General features: G+C 50.6%; 1 protein-coding gene across 4 annotated transcripts; it reads right to left on the reverse strand.

Moving 5' to 3' along the window:
• Nucleotides 1-1,953: 1,953 nt before the first annotated feature.
• On the reverse strand, nucleotides 1,954-26,423 carry KANK4 (KN motif and ankyrin repeat domains 4). Of its 4 annotated transcripts, none has more exons than XM_030494729.1 (10): nucleotides 26,354-26,423; nucleotides 14,027-14,109; nucleotides 10,624-12,534; nucleotides 9,588-9,699; nucleotides 8,028-8,258; nucleotides 7,361-7,448; nucleotides 6,735-6,954; nucleotides 5,187-5,329; nucleotides 3,756-3,956; nucleotides 1,954-3,630 (listed from the first exon to the last, which is right to left on the reverse strand). In XM_030494729.1, the coding sequence occupies exons 2-10, from the start codon at nucleotides 14,040-14,042 to the stop codon at nucleotides 3,529-3,531; spliced, it is 3,024 nt and encodes a 1,007-aa protein (XP_030350589.1). In that variant the 5' UTR covers nucleotides 14,043-14,109; nucleotides 26,354-26,423; the 3' UTR covers nucleotides 1,954-3,528. The 4 variants fall into 4 exon arrangements, with proteins under 4 accessions (XP_030350589.1, XP_030350586.1, XP_030350588.1 ...); XM_030494726.1 differs by having other exon boundaries at nucleotides 10,624-12,537; XM_030494728.1 differs by lacking the exon at nucleotides 26,354-26,423 and adding an exon at nucleotides 25,573-26,327 and having other exon boundaries at nucleotides 10,624-12,537.
• Between the last annotated feature and the right edge of the window lie 472 nt (nucleotides 26,424-26,895).

A 26,895-nucleotide genomic window follows, 5' to 3' on the forward strand; every position in this document is an offset into this window, starting at 1 on the left:
GTCTGACGTGGATATGGACACCAAAGGCAGTGGCTGGGGTGAGCGGGTCTCACATGGTTCTGGCTGGGTCCTGTGGGGCACAGAGGGGAGCTGGGGGCAAAGCAGCAGAGGCAGCAGCCACGGGGTGTTGGGGCTCTGCTGCCCCGGTGGTCCATGCCCCAGCACAGCCCCTGCACCATCATACACTCTGTGGTTGTATGGGGGCTTCAAAACCAACTTCTGATGCGGAGCTGGCTGTGGGTGAGGTGTCCACGTATGGGGCATAGAATCACAGACTGGTTTGTGTTGGAAGGGAGCTTAAAGCTCATCCAGTTCCAACCCCCTGCCACGGGCAGGGACACCTTCCACTAGAGCAGGTTGCTCCAAGCCCCTGTGTCCAACCTGGACTTGAATGTTTCCAGGCATCCAGGGTCCCCTTCTCCCCAGGATGGACTTTGGATGGAGCTGTTGTTCTTCTGCCATCTCCCCTTTGGCACCACCATCTCTCCTTCCTATCCCTCATCTGCCACCAAAGCACTTTGTGTCCAGCATTGCACTCAGGCAGTCCCAGATGCCCTGGGGACACCTCGTGGGCTCACATGCACATGGGCAAGGGGACAATGTCTGGGTGGCAGAGGGCTTTCTCTGAAAGATATCAGTAATTCAGAGGGGAAAAACAGATTCACTGGAAATCACCCCATTTTCATTCCTGGTATAGATGCTGAGAGCAACGCAGAGCGACATGGTTGGCTCTCCATGACCATGGAGATGAGACGATTGGAGTCCCTGCTCCCTTCATTGCAGCAAAAGAAAGGGATACACTGGAAATGGCCATAAGGAGAGTGGAAAAAATCACGTTCAGCTGAGTTTCTCATCATTCTTTCCCTTTATAGCTAATCAGCTCCTAGATAGCGAGCCCGTAAAGATCATTAGATTAATTTCTTTCCTTGCTGTGACTTAATTGTCCCCATTTGTGCTGTACAGGGCTCGTGCTGGGCGTGTATTTTTGTTTGCCTATATTTAGTTTGATCTCTGCCATGATATTGAAATATCATGGCAGATCCCTTCCTTAATATTGAATATTAAGGCTGGCTCTTGGGCTCTTTGTGGCACTGGGATCCTGTTGGGTTTGTGCAATCTGGTACTTCCGTGGTGTGATGCCAGGCACTGGGAGATGCTGGGGTCCACATTAGCAGAGGAGCTGTGCCGAGGGGAAGTCATCCCGTGGGAGCTGCTTCTCCCTGGGGAGATGGTTTGAGGGGAAAAGAAGAAATCTGAGGCAAAAGAATGAAAATAAACATTCTGGGATGTAGTTAACCAGCCTGGGCTGCAGGGGTGGGAACGTGAGGGAAAGGGGGATGTGGAGGGAGGCAAGGGAAAGGCAGCAAAGTCTGTGCTTTCTCACTGCAGATCACGCCCCCAAAATAACATGTCCCATCCCCAAATTGCACTGTGGTGAGCTGGATTTCCCGAGGGATCCCGCAGGCAGGAGGAGGCGGGCGCTTCCCAAAGCCACCCTGATCCTGAACAGAAAATCTCCCACATATATTATCTTGAAGCCAGAAAGTTCAGCTCCCTCTGGGAACCATCAAGTCAGTGACATTCCTCCGGTCCCAGAGCTGTTGTTGGGAAAAAAACCTCAGTGCAAATTGTCATAACATGGTATTTTGGCTCTTTTTGTTTGCAGCTGGGGCCTGGCAGCGATGCAATGGGTGCTGGTGCTCATGCTGATGCTGAGTGCTCAGTACCCAGCAACACAAATTGGGGTTGGGATCTGAGGGGGGGGGGTCACAAATTTGGAGAAACACCTCAAAAATGACTGATTTAATGATGTGCAGGTATGTGCAGTCACCACAGGATGAGGGCTGGCCTTCCCTGCCCTGTCAGGGGTCTGTCTGTCCATCAGAGTATCCCTGTTACTTCACACCAGGAGAGCACCACAGTGATGGGGACAGGCACAGGAGCAAACACGGGTAAAGGTTTAACTTGAGTTTATTTATACATAAAGGAGGTAACTGCATTTTGGGATAGAGTTAAACAAAAAAAGGGCAGATAGAGTGTTGAGATAGTGAATGCTTCTGACTGAAAACATGAAGAAAGAAACGAAAATAGAGGAGATGGCAGATTTCCATGGAAAAAAGAGGGCAGGGGCTGTCCTCTCCTCCCTGCAAGGCAGTGTTACCAGTGTGAGGACAGGGGCTCTCGCAATGGCTTTACAAAACAAGGGAAGGGGAAAAGGTGGCTTGAGAGACTCCATCATGATGTGAGCTGACTTACAAGCAACCAAAGTAGTCCAGGATTAACTTCTGCTTAGTAACAAAAACTAGCAATTAGCTAACAAGGGAGATGTGCTTTTAGAGATGGCAGGTAGAGCTGGGTTTATGATGGTGTGCTGGTGATGGCATCCAGGTCTGCCACAGCCTGTGGAGAGCATCCACTGGGTCCTGATGCAGCACAGCCTCATAAAATGGCATTTCCTGGTACACAGCGACTTAATGACAGTATAAATATGTTTGGGAAAGTGGGTCTGATCCCTCCTTTTGTCAGCAGCAGAGGGATTTAGGAAAGAAAACCCCTGCTCTATGTATGATTTGAGGTGATGCTGGACTGACACCGTGGTGGAGGAGGCCCTGGCATCAGCCAACTCCAGCAGCTAAATCACAGCATGGCTTTACATAGGAGTGGTTTGGGTGTCTGAAAGTTGAGCACAAGGGAAAGCAGAGACCAAATACTTGCCCAAAAGGCATCTGCCAGCAAAGTCACTCCACAAAACTCTTGGGCAACATTAACACATCCTGGGACAGGAATCTGTTGTGATCTAGTGCCGTGCCCAGGACACCCTGATCCACGCCGCTGTGCCAGAGCATTGCATGTGCCGATGCACAGTGCATGTCAATGGGCTGCGCTTCCCTCTTAGCTCAAACTTAATTAGGAAAAATAAGAGCCATATGGTAATTCCAAACACAGGCAAAACAATGTCTGTGTGTTTGGGTCTGGTCTACTCAAATATTTTCCTAGAGCATTAATTTTTAATTCTTACATCAGACCCACATGAGCAAACATAAATAGGATTTTATACTTTACATAATCCATCCAGCTTGTGTTTGTTGTTACATATACTGAATAATCACTGCCTGCCACTGCGTACAGAAGAGCTAATAATAAATATTAGGACACAAACTTACAAGTTAAATGAGATACAGTTAAGTAGTCGATTAAAGGGACAACCGTAATCTAAGGTTACAAAAGACTAAGTATTGCTTTTCTAATGTGCTTTTCTCCTTCCTTTAGGTCGCTCACCTGCCAAATATATACAGGGAGGAGCGAATGGGAGAGCGTGGAGTCATTTGTGGCAATGTGCATAGATTAGGGGGTGTAAGCTGGCTTAATGAGGAGAATTAGACACGGGGAACGTATGCAGATAACTGACAGGGTTCATCACCCTGTACCTGCTGTATTGGCCCTGGCCGCCGCAGTGAGCAGCGGGGCTGTGACAAGAAGGAGCTGTTTGATCTGAATTCCCCATCCCATTTTCTTCTCCCCACTGGGTCATGCAGAGAGGGACGGGCTCTGCTCGCTGTGGGCACGCAGGAGGGCAGCGATGTCCCCATGGGCAGCACGCTGGGCCAGCGACAGCGCTGAGTTACCGCCCTGTGGGGAGGGAGGACAAGGAGTTGCCACCAGAACCGCTGCATCTCACCCAACAACCCCATAACCATCCTCAGCCACCTCCACTGCTTCTCTGCTAAGAGAGGCTCTTTGCAACCAAACCTCACCTTGTCTGTCAGTGCGACCTGGCAGCCAGGCTGGGCCAAGAGGAGCCTGACGATGTCGGTGTTGCCCTGCTGACAGGCCACCATCAGGGCTGTTGTCCCCTCCTCGTCCTGCAGGTTGACATCAGCCTGGCAGGACAGGAGGGCTCGCACCATGTCATCCCGCTCATGGCTCACCCCCAGCATCAGGGCGGTCTGGCCCCCCTGCAACCACACAGGGAAAGGATGAACACATTGGACCCACTGATCTCCTACAGTCCTCCTGCTTATTTGGTTATATATAATAATAATCATAGAATCACAGACTGGTTTGTGGTGGAAGGGAGCTTAAAGCTCACCCAGTCCCAACCCCCTGCCACGGGCAGGGACACCTTCCACTAGAGCAGGTTGCTCCAAGCCCCTGTGTCCAACCTGGCCTTGAACACTGCCAGGGATGGGGCAGCCACAGCTTCTCTGGGCACCCTGTGCCAGCGCCCCAGCACCCTCACAGGGAAGAGCTTCTGCCTCAGAGCTCATCTCAATCTCCCCTCTGGCAGGTTAAAGCCATTCCCCTTGTCCTGTCCCTACAGGCCCTTGTCCAAAGCCCCTCTCCAGGTTTCCTGGAGCCCCTTTAGGTATTGGAAGACTGTTATAAAGTCTCCCCTGAGACTTCTCTTTTCCAGGCTAAATACACACACACATATATGTATGTATGATATGAGAGATACTTGCTCACTTGCACCACTGCCATACAGAGTCTTTGCAGCATCATGGCCAAACCGCCTGGCTCCCAGCAGCCCCCAGATGTGAGTCCCCCTAACCCTCCTGGTCAGTTTAACTTGGGTTTAGACTAATTTTTATAGCTGTTTGCTAGAAAACCTGCTTGAGGGCACTGTCGTCTCTGAGACCAAAATGTGAGTGATGAAATGACAGCTCACCAGCAAACCTGGGGATCCTGTACCCCAGGGTCCACCCCACACTGCTCTTCCCTGTATCTCTTCTAAATTTTTAGCTCAGAAAAATTATTTTCCAGAATTTTCAGCTTTCCTTTAGTCTCTCCAATCTACCCAGCTCTCTTGTCCCTTCACAGGGAGCTGCCGGGTGGCCGTGCTGCAATTCAGCTGAGGTTGCTTTTGCAGCTTGTGGGAAGCAGCAACTCCAACCTGATGTCTACTGCTGGGTCTCAGCCTGGCGCTGCGTACTCAGTGTAAGGAGCCTCAATTACATCCCACCACTACAACCCGAGATCTCTATGGGGACACGACGATGCCACAGCCTGAATTGGCATCACACAGTGATGGCTGTAAATAAGAGGCTGCGAGCTCAGCAGCAGTCACTTTGTGGATGCTTTTGCCCAATGAATACCTGCTGCAGACTGGCTGCCCTCCACCCGTGGCCATGGCACGATCCCACACTTGGTGTTCACAGACACCAGAACTATCTATATACACACACCTGGGCAGCTCTCAGGTTGACATCTCCCTCTTTCAGCAGCTTCATCACCACCTCCATGTCCTCGCCTGTCTCAGCAGCCGCCAGTGGGGTGAGCATCACTGCGGTGTAGCCGGCGCGGTTCTGTAGGTCCAGGCGGCACACGCCTGGGTGATGCGCAGCACAGGGGAAGGATCGGCCCCGCGATGAATCAGCCCAAGGGAAGGGGAAGCAAAGAGGGAGATGTGGATTTGTGGCATTTTATATTCCCAGAAACAGGAGTTTCTATAATCATCTAGGATTGAGATTTATCTGTGTTAAGCATCTAAGCCTTGTGCGCACAGCATTAAACGGTTCTTGGTGTTACGCATTGCTATAGTTAATTACAATTGCTGGGGTCAGCTCAATTAACTTTGAAGACCATAACCAAAAGGAAAAGGAGGGGGGATAACTAATGCCTTGGGCACGTGCTGTGGGCTGTTTGCCTCCACTCCTGCAGGAAGAGAGCAGCAGAAAGGTGACCATCACCCAACGGGTGGTGTGAACCCATCCTGGCCCCATTTCGCTCACTTTTCACCTCAAAAAGCCAATTTCCAGCTCCACCACAAGGAACGACCTGTGTCTAATGGGTGAGGGCTTGGGTCCAGCCCTGCCCCAGGACCTGACCACCGCTGGCACCCAGCAGCAGAAGGGGACAAACAGCCACAGCTCCCTGCAGGGCTGCGGCAACAATCGGGTTATAGATGTGTATGGTAATCTGCCATTTCCCAAACATTTAACAGATTGTCTGGCCCATGAGAAAAGGCCAAAGTGCCTCCATTCTTTCAGAGCGCATGCGCATTTCCCCCCCCACCCCATACAAGCCCAGCTGAGATGTTTCCTTTCTTTGCAACACAAGCTGAAAGTTCAACAGGCTAACATGGAGTTTTTCTGTGGCACTGGGGCATTTGTTACGCTCTCAGAGGTCTGATCCTCCTGCTCCAGGCCACGATGTAGCATTTGCTGCCACAAGAAGAATCCCCTTGGCCACAGGAACCCTGAGCCACCACCAAAGTCAGATTGCAAAGCCCACATATATCAGGGCCCTGAGGGCACTAATGGGCCTTAATGTCTCTGAGGAGCTTCAGCTGAGACCCACACCCATGGGCCCAGGGCTGAGCTATGGGGGAGGATGCAGGTCTTCAGATCAACCATATCTCCACGATGGACCTTGGCCCCGTGCTTGTATCTGGAATGGACCTTGGCCCTATACCTGTCCCTTGGATGGACCTTGGACCTACATTTGTCTCCTGGATGGACGTTGGCACCATGCTTGTCTACTGGATGGCTCCCTTGCACGTAAGTTGTAGTTGGTACCCAGTCCTACCTCTGTCTCATTTCCTTTTGCTCCTGACTGCACCCTCTGGGAGGACCCTGGACCTCATTCACTGTTTGTCATGTCTAGGACTGTTGATGGATCTGGCTCTGCACACCGTGGTCATCCCCTGTGGGACCATGCGCCATTGCCAAGAGCGACATAAAGCATCTTCCATACCACCAAAAGCCATGGCCGAGCAGAGTGGCTGCTCCTACCTGTGTCCAGCAGGAGCTTTGCGATAGGGAAGTTGGAGTGGGAAACGCTGTAGTGAAGAGCCGTGTTGCCGTTCCTGTCGGCCAGGTTCACCAGCATCTCCAGGAGCTGCGGCTCGATGGCTCCCAGTGCCTTGAGATACGCTGCGACCACCTCGGGGCTGGAGGACTTGCGGCTCGACACCCGGAACCACTCCTGGCTGATGGAGCTCAGGATGTGCAGCTGCAAACACCGAGGTCTCACCGTTATATGTGGGGTAGTCACCCTGAACATCAGCCCCTGCCCCAGCTCCTTGCCCTGCACCACTTCATCCTGTGCTCCGGCATTGCCCAGCCAGTGTTTAGTTTGTGGTTCTCTGATTGCTGCTATAGCTTCAGGGGGAAAGGAATTTCCTGTGGTAACCTCAATGAGTAAGCAGAGAAAGCATTCATCTTCTTTTTTTCCCCCCCTTTTCCTGTCTTTTTGGCTATTCTAAAACTGACTCAGAGGTCATCTCATCCCCCTCTCCTCACAAAGCTGTCCATGCATGGTAGAGCACAGCCTACAATGTGCCGTCAGGATTATCTTATCCATTAAATGTACAAAGAGCAGGAGCCACATCTGAAATGGGATCAAAAAATATCTATACCAGATGCTTGTCACTTGTGGTCCCGATTTCGGAGAGATGCTTGCTGAGTAGCTGGCAGTCAGCAAGGAAATCTTCAGAGGGTTTGCATCTAAAGGGAAAATACTTTGGTAAATCCATTATGGGACAGAACTTGCAGGAGGTATCCAAGCAGGAAGGAGAACATGCAGTTTAGAACAGTATGTTCAACACTTCTTTAAGTGCCTAACTTTACAAACACAAGTTGTCCCATTGACTTGATACAGATCTTAGGTACAAAGTTAAGCACTTCCAGAAGTGTTTAAGTCTAGAGTCCTAGATCTGTATGGTCAACTTCATTGCAAGTTAAAGTGGAAAAAACCCCCTTATTTTTGAATCTGCAAAGAACTTCACTGTGAAACTTTAACATAAGAGGGGAGAAATGAGCTAATTCTCACCAAACATGACTCACTCCATCTTTTCCACTGTGAAGCGTAGTGCCTGAATCAATCCCCATTAGATTCTGTGGTAACTCAAAAAGTATTTAGCTCTTTAAAACCTCTTTCCATGTCGACAGAGGTCAGCAACTGCCTTTCCATGGAGCAGATGAAGCCCTGTCCCCAGCTCCATAGGAGCGAGTGAATGCAGTGCTGTGCATCCTGTGGCTGCAGGAACATGATGGAGAGCACGATCACTCTCTGGTTTTGATTACCTGTCAGCCTTGTGCTCAGTGCAAGGTGCTGCTTCTGCTGATGGCTCCTGCAAGTCATCGTCCTCACACCTCTCCTGCGAGGAGGTCCTGGATGAAGCCCCCTTGGTTTCATCTCCAGCTTTCTCCTGCGTGGGCTCCAAGTCATCAGCTCTTCTCTCCGTCTCACTCTCCACGTCGCATTCCGATGGGCTGTCTTCACAACTCGTGTCTTCGCTTGAAGTCGTTTCATAGCTATTTGAGGACACCACAAGTTATTCAATCCTTCCCCATCCGCAACCACAGGGCCTGACCAAGGCCCATTGAAGACATCCACTGACTCCAATGGGCCTTGGATGAAGCCTGGAGCGATACACAAGTTAGAAGGTTAGAGCCACAGCCAAACTTGGGGTTAGTCTTTTTTTTCACTTCTTAAGCCAGCAGGAGTGCAATAGAAGCAGTTAATCAGCAGCAGGCAAGGTTACTTCAAGGACTACTTGGTTGGTTTGGAGCGATGTCCACCGCAGAAGCCCCAGCATGGCCAGGCAAGGGCTGTGTGCCCCCTCCTTGGTGGGAGCTGCTGGCACGCTGATGGGAAGCCACAGGAAACATGGACTGCTGGCCAAAAACTGTGTTTGCAGCTCCAGCATGGACCTGAGTCCATCACTAGAGACCTCTCTTTTCGTTGTCCAAAATTAATAACATCTCCCTTGAGACAGAACATTTCACTCCAAGGGATCCCAAAACTCTTCTCAAACTAGTTGAGATTCCTCTGCTTGCTACAAGTTGTACCTATTTCAGAGACTTTTGGCAGAAGCAGCTCTACCCAAGACTGAGTAACACCTGATGAACCCAACAACAGTAGCCATCGAGCTGGGAAGTCAAAGAAGAGTATGTCAACAGGAACCAGCGTCCAAACTTGCACACATAGCTGTTTGCACAGCAAAGGGACAGTGAAATGTGTCCTGCCCTCTTCATGCCAGCACACGTGCTCCTCAGTACATGTGCCAGTGCTGCTCTTAGAGACGCACCTACAGCACATGTTGTTGTAGCTAGTTAGCTCAAAGGCCAAAGAGTGTTAGATACTGGATACAGAGGGAACTGGGTGTGGGAGCACAACCTAAAATAAGGGTCTCCACCCCGAGGTAATTCCTTATTTACTGAAATAGTCTTTTCTCGGTCCCTGAACCAACTTGTGTTGGCTGTCACTGGAGTGTGGAGGCAGGTTAGTGGCAGTGTGTCCATCCAGGCAATGCTGACCTCCTCCAAAACCCACCAAAGGTAGTGGGAAACTTCCCGTGGACCCAGCTGGGTTTTGGATGAGGCCCTAAAAGATGGGTGTGCAGAGAGTGTCAGTCCCCAGGGTGTTCCTCGCTGCTCTGAAAACACCAACATCCTTTCTACAGGGTTACTTACAGGTTATCAGTGCTGGATTAAAGAAGGGAGAAAAGAGGCTCCATTTCAAATGGCCTTTTAATCAAGATGTTTGGAGGGGAAAAGAGGGGAAAAGAAGAATGACTTCTTCAGCGATACAGAGGACATTACATGTCAAAAGGCAGTTTTAGCTTCTGAACGGATGCTTACCCACCATTTACCCCAACAAACTGAAGATTCTTTTTGGTCCCATTGCCTCCCGCATGGAAACCATAACCTTTCTTTTTCATGATGGATTTAAGACTTGTGGTTGGAGACATTTCTAGCAAAATACAAAATATTAATAGATTAATTAAGCAGATGTGCCATAATTATCAGTAATTATTCCCAACCTCTAGCAATAAACTACATATCACAACCATAATCTCATTTTATGAGATTCTTTTTGTGCCTTGCAATACTACAGGTGCACCTGGCCACAACCTGAACCTGCCCTGCATCCTTTAAAATATGGGTCTCAAACATCTCCAAGTGACTGGAAATTATATTATGTGTCCTATGAATATAAGTAGGTTTTACTTTTGTAATAATGTTTTTTATGTTTTCCAACACTAATGTATTGGAAATCTCCTATGTACATCTCCTATAATACTACATGGATGAGTCTTTCCATCGGGCTTTGAATAGTCTCACTATACATTGCTTGTAAGTAATAGGTCACTTATCTATTTTCCAGCCCCTCCACACCCAACAGTGAACAGGCAGCCTTTGGTTTTGGATTCTCATCATCATATAAGCTAAAATTACTTATGGATGAGTGGAAATTACTTTGGATGAGTGGAAGCAGGTCTTTTCCCAGCTCAGGTAGCTTGGATTGATTTTGGTTCTTATGAACTCCAAGCTTATTTATCGCAGATGAGCAGGAGTCCCATATTCTTGCAAATCTAATCCAATGAAGAAGAATGGTTGTTTGATGGAAGTGGCCACGAGAATGGCCACTTTTGGAAGCTGACACTGTGTATAACTGAGGCACAGCTTTATCAGCTCCTACATCGTTTTGTTTGCTTATTTTAAGATGACATAGCTTATGATGTGCTGAGATTTCCCTTTCTCATACATGTCTTGGAGAGGCTATTTCTGACCAGATTGATACTAATTATACCACCGCATCGCCCCCACTCAACACTTGAATAAATAGGAAGAGATTTGGCCTGTACATGTTGAAACCTATGTCAGTATTATTTACCCAACTGTTGATAGTGTGTGTTCGAATTCTCCTTATCCGCAGGCCCTCGCGTAGAGTAGGCAGACAGCAACGAGTTTAAGGAATTAACCAATTGGTTCTGGATGGAGCTGAGCTTGGAAGCCGGCTGCTTAATAGCACTTGCCAGCTCAGGGTAGCCGTGCTCCAAACACAGCCACTGCTCCTGCAAAAGCTCCTGGATCTTTTTTACATATTGGCCGATGGGGTCAACAGCAGGGAGATCCTCGTGGTCCGGGGAATCTTCGTCTTCCAGCCCATCCCGAGGTTTATCTTCTCCAAAGCCTGCCTTGTTTTCACCTGCCTTTGAGCCCATTCTTGTTCCTCGATAGCCTTCTGCACCCACTGCGTGAGCAGCGAGACTCTGGGTATCGTAGTTATTCCTGTGATTTTGATTGTCATCACCAAGGTGCTCGTCAATCTTCAGCGGGGTGAAGCACGGTGCATGAAGTCCAGCCTCGACGTTGGCTTCACCACAGTGTCCCTCTCCACTGACACTGGTGTGAGCATCTGCCAGTCCCTGATCTCCCCAAGCACCCAGCTCCATCGCCTGCACGTTCATGTTGTCTGCTCTGTGGATGCTGCATCCTATGGATTTGGTGGAGACCGGGATATTTACATTGATGCCTTTATCATGGGCCTGCTTGGCCCATGTTACCTGCGAGAGGTCGGTGTTCACCGCAGCATCGGAGCACTGCAAAGCCTCACCGCTCCGCCTGGATGGTGGCTTGGCCTCTGCGGTGTTTTCCCGGCTCAGCTTCTCCTCCAGCTGAGCTTTAGACCTGGCCAGTAACTGAATGCTCTTCTCCTTCTCCTTGATCTCATGATCCTGCTGCTCCAGCACTGCCCTGACCTGCTCAAGCTCTTCTTTCTTCTTGTACAGCTGCTCCTCCAGAGCAGCAATCTGCTGCTTCAGCGCAGCAACCCCATCGGCATCTCCAGCATCACAAGGCTGAGGACCATGGCTCTCCTTGCTCTCTCCAGCCAAAACACTTCCCTCCTCAGCTTTCTTCAGCACGTTCAGAGTGATTTCACTCACACTTAACTCCCCTTCCCCAGGGTTCGTGTTCTCCTCTGTGAGCTCGGGGGCAGCGGGTGATGCTGGTTCACCCCTGGCCAAGGCAGAGCGACCACTGGCATCAGCAGCATCACCCTCCTCACCTCCACTCTCCATCACCACCTGCAGCTGCGGTGATGCTGCAGGATGCTGCCACGGGGGCTGCACCTGCACCAGCCCCGGGCTGCCTCCACCGGGATGCCCCAAGGAGACATCCCGCTCCAAGCTCATTCCCAGGGGGACATTTAACACGGTGCTGTCAGAGCCGGGCGAGCGTGGCGTGGTGTGAAACGCGCTTTCAGAGCCGCTCTGCTGGGGAGGTGGCCGGAGGGGCGAGGGCACCCTGGGGTCCCCTGGCTGGCTGGACAGCAGTGCAGTGGGCATGCTGGAGGCTCGCAGGAGCTGCGGCCGATGCTCGCCCTCCTGCCTCCCCAGCTCCGCTTGCCGCCGCGTCTCTGCCAGAAGGGCTTTCCTCCGGTAACTCGGCTCATCGGCCGCAGGCAGGGGCCCCTCGCTGGGCAGGAGGGGATGCAAGGTCTCCTCTGCCCCCAGCGATGCCTTTCGCTGTGGGAAGGAGGTGGCCGTCCAGCTCTTGCTGGGAGCGGATGTGCACCCCCGGGAGCTGTTCTCGGGCAGGCTGAAGTTTCGGGGCAGGGTGCTGAATTTCGGCTGCTTGGCTTTGCGGTGGATGTGAACCCTTTTGATGGTGTTCCCTTTCTCGATGTCATCCACGTACTTCAGGAAGTCCAGGTCCAAGTGAAAGCCGTACGGCGTCTCCACGGAGTAAGGGAGGCTGCGGGGCTGCTCCTTCTCCCCATCGGGTTTGGGTGGCTGTCTGTCTGCTGAAACAGCCCAAAAACAGAGAGATGGTAAATTTCAGTGATAGCAAAAAAAAAAAAAAAGAAGAAAAAAGATATGTTTAGAGCAGGGAGAAAACACTATTGCTGTTTTTATCTCAGTTTCAGGCAGGTGGAGGCTCGGGCTGAAGCTCAAACAAAACACTCAAAAGTCTGATCCAGTTTTCTAGAGGTGAATCAGGTAATTGTTGCACTGAAGAAGCGGAAATGTTGCTGAAATCATGGCTCTAATTGGCAATTAAGCGAACAGCAGGATTTGCAGACAGAGCTACGTGTCTGTGTAAGTATAAAAAGCTACCTGATGTATAATAAACCCAGCTCAAAAACAGAAGGTGGAAACAAGCTGTGACAACTGCATTTTTCAAGGCTTTTGGTTTGGGTTTCACTTTCCTAAGTAGTGCCATGCACAGCAAGCAGGAAAATCATTGCATCGTTTCATCTGCAAACACCAAGTCACAAATTATTCCTTGGGAATGATGGATACAGCACCGGGCAGAGGCTGGATCCAGACAGCGCCAGCCAGGGCTGCTTTACAGAGCCGCATCCATGCGAAACACGTGCTTCCCAAGGTGACCGGCTGCACGGCACCCAGCACAGCTTTTAATTGAGGAAAATCACCACGAAATGCGTGACAGTTTGCCCATGCAACCACTGCAGGCAAGCACACGGCCCTAGCAGCACAGGTCCTGGCTTAATACAACTTCATATTGTCAGAGCCAGCCTGCAAAAATTCACGGCCCCAAATTGGAGGGTTTAAATAGTTAAACCCCTGTATTATTGCTTGTTCTTTATGTGGCAAGTCCCTCAAATCACAGTGGTTTGGGCTGGTTTGCACCTCTGAGCAAAGGAGCTGTACTTTGAGGATGAGGAGGAGCAGCTCAGCCAGGGGAAACCAGGTTTCATGGGGTTCTGTCTCTGTCCTGGTGCAGCAGCTGCATGGGACCAGGAGAATTTGGCAGGGTTTTGGTGCTGCTCAGCACAGAGCATCACTGAGATGCAAACGCCTGTCTGATGGGAAGCAGCACGTGAGAGTCAGAGGAACAACAGAGGGAAAACATCACATAAGGTAAATACAGCACAAGAGCAAAGCCCGGATGGACAGAGCCTTGGGTGACATGGTCTAGTGTGAAGTGTCCCTGCTTATGGCAGGGGGTTGGAACTAGATGATCTTAAGGTCCTTTCCAACCCAAACCATTCTATGATTCTATGGTGGGAGCAGAGGAGCTCTGTCCTACAAACTATAGAGGACGGAAGGACGAATACATGCTGAACTGAGAGCTGTGACCATGTTTTTGCTGCGGTTTAGGAGGTCTGCATAATACATGAATGATGCATTTTTCATCTCCTGGGTCTACCACCTATCTATAGAAAACAGGTTATTTACAGTATTTCTGGTAAGGAAATTACTTCAGGCCTTGGTTGGGTTTCTTTTCAAGAAACAAATGAGCAAACAAACATCCTGTAGCTTCCATACCATCGGTCTTCTCCATGGTGTGGTCTATTCGGGCTGTCACTTAAGCATCTTCTGACGAGCTAGGGCAGATGAGTCTCTTCACCCTTGAGAAAATGAAACAGATACTTTTAATTTAAGATAGAGATCAATCATCTGAACTTAATCTCCCCTTAAAGCCTTACACTTCTTCACAGGCCACTCCCCCTCTTCTTTCCCACATGCTGCAGCCTCACTGTCTGCTAAGCGCTTTCAAGCTGCTTAAATCAATAGCTCCTTTTCCAGTGGCAACAACTTGTGCCTCACAGACACCTCCCAGGCAGTTGGTTCTTATAAAACATCCCCTGTGTTACAGATGGTTTTGACTGCAAACGAGAAGAGACAAGATATTTGGGATAATTTCTACCGAGCTTGAGATAGATGGCACAGGGACTCTTCACTAACTCCTATAAGCTGGATATATCCAACACAACGTCTCTGGAAACAGCAAGGGATATATGCTATACATAGAAATTACTGGTTTGACACCTTTTTTATTTTCTAAATCCATAACAACCAAAGATTCAAAATTTATGACGAAGCTTGTTCCAGTGAAAGCCATTACTTCAGAGCACATCCATCCTGTTATAGAGAACCTTCACCAAATTGCACTAAACCACAGCCAAATTGCTTTCAGATCAAGGAAGATTTTCAGGTGGAGATCTATGACAGCTTACACTGTGAACTTCACATCCTTCCTGGCCTGCACTGCCCTTCAGCTCTTCCCCATCATGTGGACCCAGGTGAGACCCTCCTGGAGCAGAAGAGGAGATTAAGGCTGGCAACAACCAAGATAGATCCTGGGTGAGGCTTCTTTCCTCCATGCCCTTTAGAAAGACATAGGGAAGAGCCAGGCAAAGGTGAGGAAGGTTGAGGTAGTTGGACATCACTGTAGGAGGCTTCCTGACTTGCATGTGAAGGACAATATTGCTCAGAGTAAAAAGGTCTATTTTAATTCCTGCTATGGAGGAAAAAGGGGTTTCTTGGCAAGTAAGTTTCTTGTTTAGGATTTTCCTTCAAGTATCTAATTTGTTTCCTGGCCACAAATGGTCCCACAGCAGCTTGGAAGCCCATCCCTGCTTCTCCAGTGCATCCCTGAGCTATGCAAGAGTCTCAGGGGTAGGAACAAGCAGCGCAAAGCCTGAGCCAAGCACTGGCTCTCATCTCATTGATCAAACCATCAGAGCCTGAACTCATTTTCTGCCTATAGTATTTCACCTGAGGGCTTTAGCAGTTGACCATGCTTCCAGAGCTCCCTATGAAGGGGCTCAGCCAACCTTTACCCCTCGCTTCTCCTGGCACCATATTTATCCAGCACTAATCTGGTTCACCTTTCCATTTTCTCTTGTGCAGCATCTATCAGCAGAACCATCTCTCGAGACCTCTGGCTTGCTCACTATCTCAGGAGCAGCTCTGTCTTGCTGGGCTTCTCCATTTCGAGGCTTCTAAATTCTCCTTTTACCACATAATTATTTTTTCATTGTGAAACTCATCTTTCTTCTTGTGGCAATGGTAAGATAACTGGATATGAAGTACAGATAAGATATAGAGTATAGCAGTGCTGCTGTCACTCTCTTCTGGAAGCACTTTCTTGGTTTAACTACAAAGAGCAGCAGGAGAATGAAGACAAATCCTGCCGTATTGTTATCATAGGACAGACACTTTGAAAGATCAAAACCTTTTAAAGGAACAATTAGTTCTGTCAATCAGGTAGACACATTTATTGTCAATGTATAGCCCTGATGGAAAGTTGTGAAGATCCCAACCCAAGGAGAGCATCCAAACTCTCAAAAGCTCCTCCAGGGCTGGTACCTCCTTGATGCCCTATAGCCAGATGGCAATGCTGATGCCCATCCAACGCCATGTGAGCTTCTGAAACACCTTGACCAGCAGCCCCCTGATGTGCTCTCCAATTAACTGCACGTCTATAAAGAGCAATTTCTTCTGTCTCCTCCTGCCAATAAGCAGCACACGCCAAAACAAACACTAACCTCTTGCTCAAATGTTGTTTCTTTTTCTTACCTTCCTGACTACAGTCGATTACAGATCCCAGCTACAGTCTGACCAGCTCCACTTCACTCTTCTAGGTCATTTATTTAGAAGGGGGCTTGGGAAAGCCAGTTAATAGGATGCTTTTTAATACCTAGATAACTACATCTATTTGGTTCATTTATGAGCTGGCTGGGTCCCGACTCTGCGGCCCAAATTGATACTCCGACTTTCCTCTTTTGACCAATCTACTTCAAAATCACCTCGTAAAAGGATGCTGAATGTACCCTACCAGATTGCTGATGTTCTCCCGTCCCCCCTGAGACAGTTCAGGTGCAGGGTGGATGAGTTAGAGCCAAAACACATGCTCCTTGGACCCCATGGCTGCTCTCCAATGCCTGTCCCTAATAAAAATGATATAAAAAATATGAAGTAATCTGCTAGAAGAAGCATTCCTGTGCACCCAATGTCCAGCCCACAGCTCAGGGCAGGGCAGTGCTTTTAGGTGGCTCACAATCCTAATACCTGCTATGCTGACCCTCTGTCAGGTTCTATATTTGCTGAGTTTTCCTCTATTAAATAAAACTGAAGAATACTGGTTTTCCTTTCAAGCAGGCGACATCCCCACGTGCACAGCATCGCTGATTTCTACCTTTACTACACAGAAAGGCTGCGGGCAAGATTAATCCAGAGTTGAATTCTGTTGCTTTTCTCAAGGCAGGAGTAAGTAAAGACAGAAATGGAAATCAAGAAGCCAAATATGAGAAGGCAACAGCACAGAGTGAAGTGGTTTTATTCCCTGGGGCAGCCCATTTGCAGGGACAATGTACTGTCTTTTTAACTAGCTTTGTCTCAAACACTGGCTCTTTACAGGCACATTTAACCCCTATTTCTCTCTGTCCAACTTGCCAGGCAATGTAAGTGTCTGCCTGCTCCCCATGCACCCCAGCCAGCAGAAAGGAGAGTACCACTGCACCCCAGAAGATATAAAGAACAAATATCACATCCCAGAAGAAATAAAGAACAAAGCATTACACCCCAGAAGATATAAAGAACAAATTAACTCAACCACAAAGACAAATATATATGATTTTCATTCTCCCAGAGCATCTTGCTAGTAATTTTAAATAGGAAACCGTTAACCCTGTGGCTATAAATAAGAAGATAATTCGTCCCTGCTGAGCAGCACATTAGCACAGTCTCATTAGCTATAACACACATTTTTCTGAGCTCTGCCTGTCATGTTCTCCTGCACTGCAGCAATGGCTTTAGCACTTCTTGGTGATAGGAGAAACTATCGTTAGAAAGCATCTTGTCCTGTTACCTTCTTGTGCTCCCACCTACAAGCCCATCGGGGAGCAGAAGCGCTTGCCTCCCTCAAAAGCATCTTTTCCCGTGCCAAGAGCCAGCAGTGAAGGGCTCGGAGCAGCAAACATGCCTTTTCCAGTTGTTAAAAAGTTGGTCAGCTGAGCAGTGACCTTGCCCGGGAATCAAATACAAGTTTAAACACCGAGAAGCACAAAAAGAGGGATTAATTTTCCAATCAAGCAGCCCCATCGCTCTCGTATGACCTTTCCGAGGACAGTCTGAGCCCGCTGCATAAAATGAGTTACTTTTCAGAGCACCGGTATCTTTCTCCATAGAACACAAACCGCGGAGCGCTGCTTGGGCAGTCACCGGCTGCCTCCCTCCTCAGGAAGAGTTATTGAGAAGACAGTCATTTATTCCCACCACAGCTCTTATTATACCTGATGCTGCAGGCTGCAGCCGGAGCTCGCCCTCCGCATGCTGCACCCTCCCAGGCTCATCCCATTAGTTATTCTGCGGAGCGCCTCTCCCAAGGAAACGTGAGTGGCTGCTGTGATTAAAAGGCGGCACCTTCAGTAGATGCTGCAGAAGGTCTCAGCGTCCTCAATTAATCCTCCCAAAGCCCCGTTCCCATGCCCGGAGCAGAAAACAGCCCCTCAGCCCTTTCCCCTTCTCCCCGCATCTCTGGCCCCTCATGTCACGCCCATCCATCCACCGTTCCCAGGAGATGCCGAACAGGATGGGGTGATGGCGGGAACGCCGTGCGTAACCATGGCGCAGGCAGAGGATGCCTGACCCACTGTGCCATGCCCTGGATGCTGTGAGATGGGATGAGGAGCCCCTGGGCTCCTGTGGGACTCTCCATATAGAATCCTCCAGCCCTTTGCAGTGGGATATCGATGCAAACTTCAAACTGCAGGCAGGGGAAGCTCATAGAGGCAGGGTATTCCTGGCATGCAGCTCAGCAATGGGCAGAGCACCCATCCCAAGCCTGTGCCCTGGTGTTCCTACAGGGCATCCTGGATTGCTGCACCCCCAGGCTGGCAGCAGGGATAAAACCCCTCAATCTCTGCACTGAACTTGCAACAACTTCATGCTTGCAAAAGCAGAGGGGTTAGACACTGTGCAGCTCCCCATATCCCCACTGTGAGCCTCTTCCACAGCTGCAAAAGAATATCCTGAGAAGCAGAGGCATCCCACTGGGACCTGGGGGCTCTCATCAGGGACTCTCATCACAGAGCAGCACCAGCACCGTTCTCATTGCTTAACAAGCAGCAGAACCAAAATGCTCACGTTAGCAGGAAAAAAGCCCCACTTCTGTCACCCTATGTGCAGAATGGAGCTGCTGGCACCCCTCCAGGCTCACCGCGCTCCTGCAACTACTAAATGCAACTTTAACGGGTGAAGTTTGAAGGAAAACAGAAAAGTTTTGCCTTTGCAGGAAGTGAAATAGCCTGGGCATGCAGAGAAACAGCAGCACTCTGTCCTTGTTGGCACTCCCCAGGGCACGGAGGGGTTAACTTCTTGTCCGAGGAATGAAAAATGACCCCCCCATTCCAGCAGCCTTTCCCAAATGCCGCCTTTCCCACGCGGCTCCAGCGTCCCACACCACCACACAGGGCTGTGACTCGGTGCTGATGGCTTTCTGCTTTCAAAAGAAATTACAAGCTCGGGGTTCAAACCAAACTGAAGAGCACGTTGGCTTATTTTCTGTCGAATTCCTCTGGTTTAGTTACACTTGCGCATCTTTTCTGAGCCTCTTCTGCACTTATGTTCTCTAGACAAAGCAGCACAATGGGATAAATATACATATTTCTATGTAGCACTGATTTTAAAGTAAGTCTGTAAGAGTTGTTTTGTTTTCCCACTGGAAAAACCTAGCAGGAAGCTTTTATTTGGAGCATTTCCTTAATGCAATTACATACATAAAACCTACGGTTTTTCCCAGCTTTAATCCCCATGGGCCTGAAGAAGGTCTTGAAGTCTGTGTGCCCTGAAATAAGCTTTTAATCGGGAGCTGTGGATGGATGGAGTCAAAACATGAAAGTTAATTAATCATGGGTTGGTGTTTGACGGATCTACGACTGCTTCTCATAGCTTTGCCCAACGGGGCCAGCGCAGGGTGGGAAATAGGGAAAAGTTTCACCTGGGCATGGCCTGAGACCGTCCCACAAGTGTGAGAACTGAGGTCATGGCCTAAAATCACTGCTGTTTTACATTATACTCCACAGCTGTCAGGAGGGATTTTGCTCCGCAGGCTGCTCCCATGGATGAGAGGAAACAGGCGGCCACAAAGTGTCTTAAAAGCCAACACATCAGTCCCTGCCTGTCCCCACAGTGGCCACCACTGCTGTCTGGGATGCACACAGGGCCACAATGGGCAAAGCAGCTGCCTGCCTTCCTCTCCCAAGCAGAATCATAGAATCCCAGACTAGTCTGGGTTGGAAGGGAGCTTAAAGCTCATCCAGCTCCAACCCCCTGCCACGGGCAGGGACACCTTCCACTAGAGCAGGTTGCTCCAAGCCCCTGTGTCCAACCTGGCCTTGAACACTGCCAGGGATGAGGCAGCCACAGCTTCTCTGGGCACCCTGTGCCAGCACCTCAGCACCCTCACAGGGAAGAGCTTCTGCCTCAGAGCTCATCTCAATCTCCCCTCTGGCAGGTTAAAGCCATTCCCCTTGTCCTTTCCCTACAGGCCCTTGTCCAAAGCCCCTCTCCAGGTTTCCTGGAGCCCCTTTAGGCACTGGAGCTGCTCTAAGGTCTCCCCTTAAGGAGCCTTCTCTTCTCCAGGCTCCAGACCTCCCGGACAGCACATTCGGATTTCACCCACCATCCCCTACTCCCCTCCACTACATGGACCCATGGATGGAGCTCACCCTCGGTACCCAAAGGGTTACACCCAAACCAAACCTGCTCCATCCAGGCGGTCTGCTCGATTGCACAACAGCCAGCCGAGCTATTATTGCAAGTGGACATACCAGGAATAAATACAGCCTCTCGGGGAATATTCGTTGTACAGATTTTTCAATTCTGTTTTCAGTGCAAAGGAAGAAAAATAACCCATTTCCAGTCTGCTGGGGACATCGACACGGGTGGGATCTCCATTGCGCGCTGGTGGGCTCTTATCGGCTGCCGGCTGGCACAGGCATGGGAAGGAGTTTCCTTCCAGGGGGAAAAAGAAGTTTGAAAACTTTGCGGGATTACATGAATAAAAGCAGTTTAAGGTCCTGGTTTGCCTTGTAAGAAGCTGTCATGAGGTTTTCCAAGGTGAGAGCAAAGAGGGTTTCCTCTGTAAGAGATGTGCCCATCAGCCGCCTTCCTGGGTGCATTCAGCATCACAGCTGTCGCTGTCGGGGACAGAAGACAGCTGAGCAGACCCAGAAATGAAGTGGGGAGAGCAGATGATGCCTTAGTCCCAGGAAACCCACAACTATAAACCCATCAGCACCCAGAAATGCAAGCTTGCAAGCTGGATCCATCCCAGGCACACTTGTGTCACCAGATTGCACATGCCTAAGTGGAGCAGGATGAGATTTGGGGATGCAAAACCAGTTGCTGTATTCGAAAAGTGGAGGTGATGGAGGTGGCAGGTAGAAATATATGATGAGAAAACTCATGAGCTCCCTCTGCAACCCATCAGCTCATGGATGCACCAATGGAGAGGTTCAGGCTGGCCTCCAAACCTCCACCAGCCATCACCCTCTCTGCAAAATCATAGAATCCCAGACTGGTTTGAGTTGAAACGGAGCTTAAAGCTCATCCAGCTCAAACCCCTGCCACGGGCAGGGACACCTTCCACTAGAGCAGGTTGCTCCAAACCCCTGTGTCCAACCTGGCCTTGAACACTGCCAGGGATGGGGCAGCCACAGCTTCTCTGGGAAAAGTCTGTGCCAGCGCCTCAGCACCCTCACAGGGAAGAGCTTCTGCCTCAGAGCTCATCTCAGTCTCCCCTCTGGCAGGTTAAAGCCATTCCCCTTGTCCTGTCCCTCCATCCCTTGCCCAAAGCCCCTCTCCAGGTTTCCTGGAGCCCCTTTAGGCCCTGGAGCTGCTCTAAGGTCTCCCCTTCAGGAGCCTTCTCTTCTCCAGGCTGCCCCAGCCCAGCTCTCTCAGCCTGGCTCCAGAGCAGAGCTGCTCCAGCCCTCGCAGCAGCTCCGGGGCCTCCTCTGGCCTCGCTCCAGCAGCTCCACGTCCCTCTTGTGCTGTTGCCCCAGAGCTGGATCAGGACTGCAGGGGGGGTCTCCCCAGAGCGCAGCGGAGGGGCAGGATCCCCTCCCTGACCTGCTGCTCACGCTCTGGGGGTGCAGCCCAGCACACGGGGGGGTTCTGGCCAGGATGATGTGCATGAAGCAGCAGAGGGGGCTGGATGGGGCTGGAACCAGGCATGGGATACATCCTGGAGCCATGCAGAGCCTTGCTGGTGTTTGAGAAGCAAATCAGAATAATTAACCCAGCATCACTTAATAAAGCAGACGATCGCTTTTAAGTGTGCAACCCTCGGCAGCCGGCGGTACTTAAACAGCCATTTCAGGCATCTTTTCAAGTGGCGGTAATAAAGTTGTGCAGATACTGATTTTATTAAAGCTGCTTATTGCTGTTTAATAAATGTCGTGAGTTTCCTGCCAGCATTTCCATTAGAGACGGGTCAGGACGGGACCTGGAGGTATCAGATATCCAAACTCTCCCCCTCTTTTATGGCTCACTGGGAGGGGAAAACGATCACATTCATCCCCTCCTCTGATAACCTCTTTTCCAACTGACCTTCAGCTCATTCCAGCCACAGTCTTACAAAAGCTTTGGTCGATATTCATGATTTTATCCCATGCCTTGAAATCGGTGGTGTTTTCCCTCAAGTCTCCTTTCCCACAGCCAGGCGATCAGAAAACCACCTGAAGCCATGAATCAAAACCACTGCACAGTCAGAGGGCAGATAAAAGTCTGAAGTGCTTCATTTCTAATGTTTACTCTTTTTGCCTCAATCCCAGAAGTTTTGGGAGGGAACTACTGAAGCCCTCCTTCGGCTTCTGGTCTCTTCCAAACTGCTGGTTTCCATCTCCTTGGTCTCGGGACAGGTCAAGCTTTGCTGCCATGATAATGGATAACTTCCATGTGGTCAAAAGAAAGTGGTAGCAACTTTATGACAATGGGGTTGTCCTTGGCTTGGTCAGGGCTTGGTGCATCCTTGGGGCTCCTGTGCTCATCCCTCTCAAAAGCCAGAGCTTTGGCCCAAGCTGGGCTGGAAGCATCCTGCATTTCCTAAAGAAAAACATGATCCTTTGGGTGGTTTCAGAAGGGGAACCATCAAACCAAGGTGCTCCTGATCTTGGAAAGGCTCTTCCACTTTGTTCTCACTGAGCTGCTTGCCAAGACATGCACGGCAGTGCAGGGAAGGAAGGATGCATGCCATGTCCAACCCCCTTAGTGCTTACTGAGAGATAAAACACCAGAGTCTGTGGAACTGGAAACACCCACCCCAACACATAAACAGGGCTTTCCTAAACCCACCAGCCTGAGAAAATACCAAGAAGTTCACCTATGGTTGTGAAAGCCAACTGGCAATCTGGTGTCTGCCCTGTCTGACCCTGGTAAAGGTCCCATCAGGGGGGTTGGAACTAGATGATCTTAAGGTCCTTTCCAACCCTTACTATTCTATGATTCTATGATCATCAACACAGGTCCTTTTCTGCTGAATGTGGGACTTTTAGGTGCTTTTAGGAAAGCTCTATTCTCTGCATTCCTATTTTTCTCCTCTTCCCTGGGCAACCACTGCAGTCCTCCATGGAGGCACGTGGCCATTTTATATCGATCTCTGGCCTCAGCCAACAAGACTCGGATTGATCACACTCATGGCAGGTTTAAAAACTGCTTCAAACAGGAATATTTATTTGTCAGGCCACCTGAAAACACTCCCCACGTTGATCAGGACCATGGAGGGGATGGACATGCCGCCTTTCCCCTCTGCAGTGATTTCCACACGGATGCCAGGAGTTCACCCAGGTTATGGGGAGGGTTTAGGCAATGGGGGCTTTCCTCCAGTATTTCAACCAAGCTCAGGCCTCATGTTGCTGGTGTATTTTTAGCTGATCTGCACCAAGATTCACGTTCAACCCTGATGGACAGAGGAACTGGCTGCCCCATCCCTGGCAGTGTTCAAGGCCAGGTTGGACACAAGGGCTTGGAGCAACCTGCTCTAGTGGAAGGTGCCCCTGCCCGTGGCAGGGGGTTGGAACTGGATGAGCTTTAAGCTCCCTTCCAACCCAAACCATTCTATCATTCTATGACAATAAGTTCTTTTTGACGTGCTGTTTAAACCCTGGGATGGGCAGGACTTGATCCTTTCCAAGGCACAGTATCGGAAACAGGAATTTCACCAAGGTCTAAAATAAATAGGGCTGAAGAAGGAGCTCTCTGCAGTCAATCCCTCCCCACCTCTCTCCCCTTGTGCTGGCAGCATTCGAATGTGCATGGTGGGGCATTTCTGCCCCAAGCCATGGGGTCCTTCACACTCCTTAGCCAGGGTCAGGGCTTTATTGACCAAAATCTGCATCCTGCTGCTCCTGAGCAAGGCAGTCACATAACCTCTGTTATACAAGGCACCGAACGGAAAATACAATAACTTTCCATATTGACTTTTTTCTCTAACAAATGGGGCCTCGTTCATCCTGGGTGCTGCTCCCAAAGCTTCCCTGACAAGTCCCAAGATTAGATGCGTAACACTACATGGTAAACATGCGACTTCCAAAATATTTGGCAGCTGTAAAACCACAGAGGGAGGGACCTGAATCAGCAATGAGCTTGTGAATGAGCTTGTATTCATCTAGCACCGGCCATCTCACAGCATCTCAAACTGCTCCTGATGTGAAGCATGTTTTGAAACCAAACCTCTCCCTCCCGACACGCGCCCACACCGATGGATGGGAAGCGACATCTCCCTCCTGCTCGGCAGCAAATAAACCTCAACGGGGTATTTTGGTTAGCTGAGGATGAAGGGAGACTTTGTGACATCAAATTGGATGGCTCCAGAGGGAATGGGACAGCCCCAGCACTGCACAAGGAGGATGATTTCTGCACCTGGGAGACAAAACCTTCTCCATCACTGGACTTTCCAGAAAGGAGCTGAAAGTGGCACTGGTTTTCCTATTCACAAGAGGTTAGGAAACTGCACTGGGAGACTGACAGAGCCCACAGCAGCAACAGGCTCCTCACCACTCTATCATCTTCAAGGTCCAGTATTATTTTAATGAACTGTTAACTGATTACCCCTCACCACAGATTCCCTGGCCAGGCTGCTGTTCACTAGGCTGGCTGTCATTTTGCAGATATACTTATTTTTTTTAAATATTAAAGTCAAAGCAACAAATAATCAATCACAAACCCGAGGTTATGGGCTCCTCCTCTCATCTACCATTTCAGGAATCATTTAAGAGATCAGCTTTTTCCATTCAGTCCATCCCAAATCAAACCCAAAACAACAGGAAAACTGAAACAGGTATGGATACTTATTACAGTGCTCCCTTTCTCTCTGCCCATAACCATGGCCACTACCCTCATCCTGCTTGTGCAATGTTTTTGGGTGCTCACTGCCTTCATTTGGGCCACACAGCTAAAACACTTAATTTCTGATTTAACCTCTGGACAAAGCAAACCTTTCGTGGTGGTGTCACGTCCCGTAGCTGTAAGGATAACAAGATAACTGTACAATACAGTCCTGCTTCCACCTCTGCGTGGTGAATATCCTACCCAGAGCATCCTGACTATGATATCCTCCATCCTGAACTTACTTGGACCTGCAGTTGAGCTTATCCAACCCACTTTTCACCACCACTCATCTCCTCACGGACCACCCAGCCTCTTCTACACAGATCTCAGGCGACGGTCTGCAGCTCCCTGTTCACCCTCACTCCGATTGCTCCCGGAGCAGAGCCAGAGCCCGGCACGGCTGTGTGAGAAGTCACAGTCTGAACTCTGGGAGATGATGAAAGGGCTTGCAGCGGGCACGCCTGGTCCCGGCAGAGCTGGGCTGCTCAGAGCGCCCTGGCAGCGAGGAAAGGCGATGCTGCCTGCGAGGCAGAGGCACCGCGCATCCCTTCGCTCGCCGCCGACCGCGCCGCTGGAGCAGCCCCTCTCTCGGCCCCCCTCAAGATGCAGAAACCCGGCGCTCAGCCTGGCCTCGCTCTGCAGCCGGAGCTGTGGCTGCGCCCCCGAAGACACGCAGCGCAGGGAACCGGAGCACAAACCTCGCAGGAGACAGAAACGTTACGGCGCCAGTTTCTGTGTCGGGATGACTGGAAAGCCGGCGACGAAACGCCAGCGACCGCGCTTCAGCCGTGGAGGCTGGGCTGGCGCTTGTCTGAACCACATCTTCACGGCTGGGGGGCGGTTTATGGTACCGCTTTGAGGCTAAATGTAACTCCGGCTGCTCTGGGATCCTGGTGACTTCCGCTGCGTTGCCCGGGGCCTGGGGGCCCTTTCCAGCACTCATGCAGTAACATCTGGGGTCCCCACCAGGGCTCAGAGCCTTCCTGCCCTCTCTCCAGGGGTCCCAACAGGGTCCCAGGGCTTCCTGCCCTCTCCCCTCTGCCCAGCCCTGATCTGCGCCTCCATCCCACACCCAGGGGTGCATTGGAAACATTCCTGTCCCGGGTGGTTCAGGGCTGCTGCTGCCCGCAGGCAGCTCCTCGAGGGACCCTGAGCACCCTTCAGAGTGCACCCAGGTATCCTCTGAGCACCCCTGGAGCACACTGCGGAGCATCCCTGAGCACTTTTAAAGCATCTCCCTGGAGCACCCTCCAGCGCACTCCCGAGCACCCACTGCCACACACCCCACGTATCCTCCTGGCACCCCCCAAGTATTCCTGGCGCATCCCGCGAGCAGCTCCGGAGCAATCCCGGGAGCGGGAAGGGGAGGGGGGGGCGGTCCTACGGTCTCTTCTTCCCCCCGGCTGCCGGGATCCACCTCAGGGGCTCCGCCACCCGGTCCCGGTCCCGTCCCGCTTCCCCCCGTCGCAGCGGCCGTACCTGGAAGCGGCGGATCGCGGCGGTGCTGGCGGCCCCGGTGCCTCCTGCGGGCGGTGCCCGGGGACGGGGCGGGGCGGGGCGGGGGCCCGAGGCAGCGGGGATGGGCTGCGGGCGGGTCAGCGGCAGCCAAGAGGAGCGGCGGCTGTGGGAGGCCAGAAATCCACTGGGGTTTTATGGGGGCTTTGTTTTTTCTTTTCTTATGACTGCGGCATTGTGCTGGGCCCTTTTTAATGTCATTATTTATACTTTTCCAGCTCATCCTGTTTGCACAGATGCACATCAAGAGCGGCGGGAAGGGGAAATCTGTGGGGATAGGCTGAGGCCGCAGAACTTGTAGGGTTTGTGTGCCAGCTGTTGTCTGGCTCAGCTGTTCAACACTGTCGGGTTTCCATCAGCCTCTTGTACCTAAGTGTGAGTGCATGGAAAATGTAAAGAAAATTATGGGGACACCTTATTGAGGCCTTTCAATACCTTAAGGGGGGTGACAAGAAAGATTGAGAGGGGCTTTTGACAAGGGCACGAAGAGACAGGACAAGGGGAAT

The sequence above is a fragment of the Strigops habroptila genome, chromosome 8 (assembly GCF_004027225.2).
Source record: "Strigops habroptila isolate Jane chromosome 8, bStrHab1.2.pri, whole genome shotgun sequence".
Lineage (NCBI taxonomy): Eukaryota > Metazoa > Chordata > Aves > Psittaciformes > Psittacidae > Strigops > Strigops habroptila.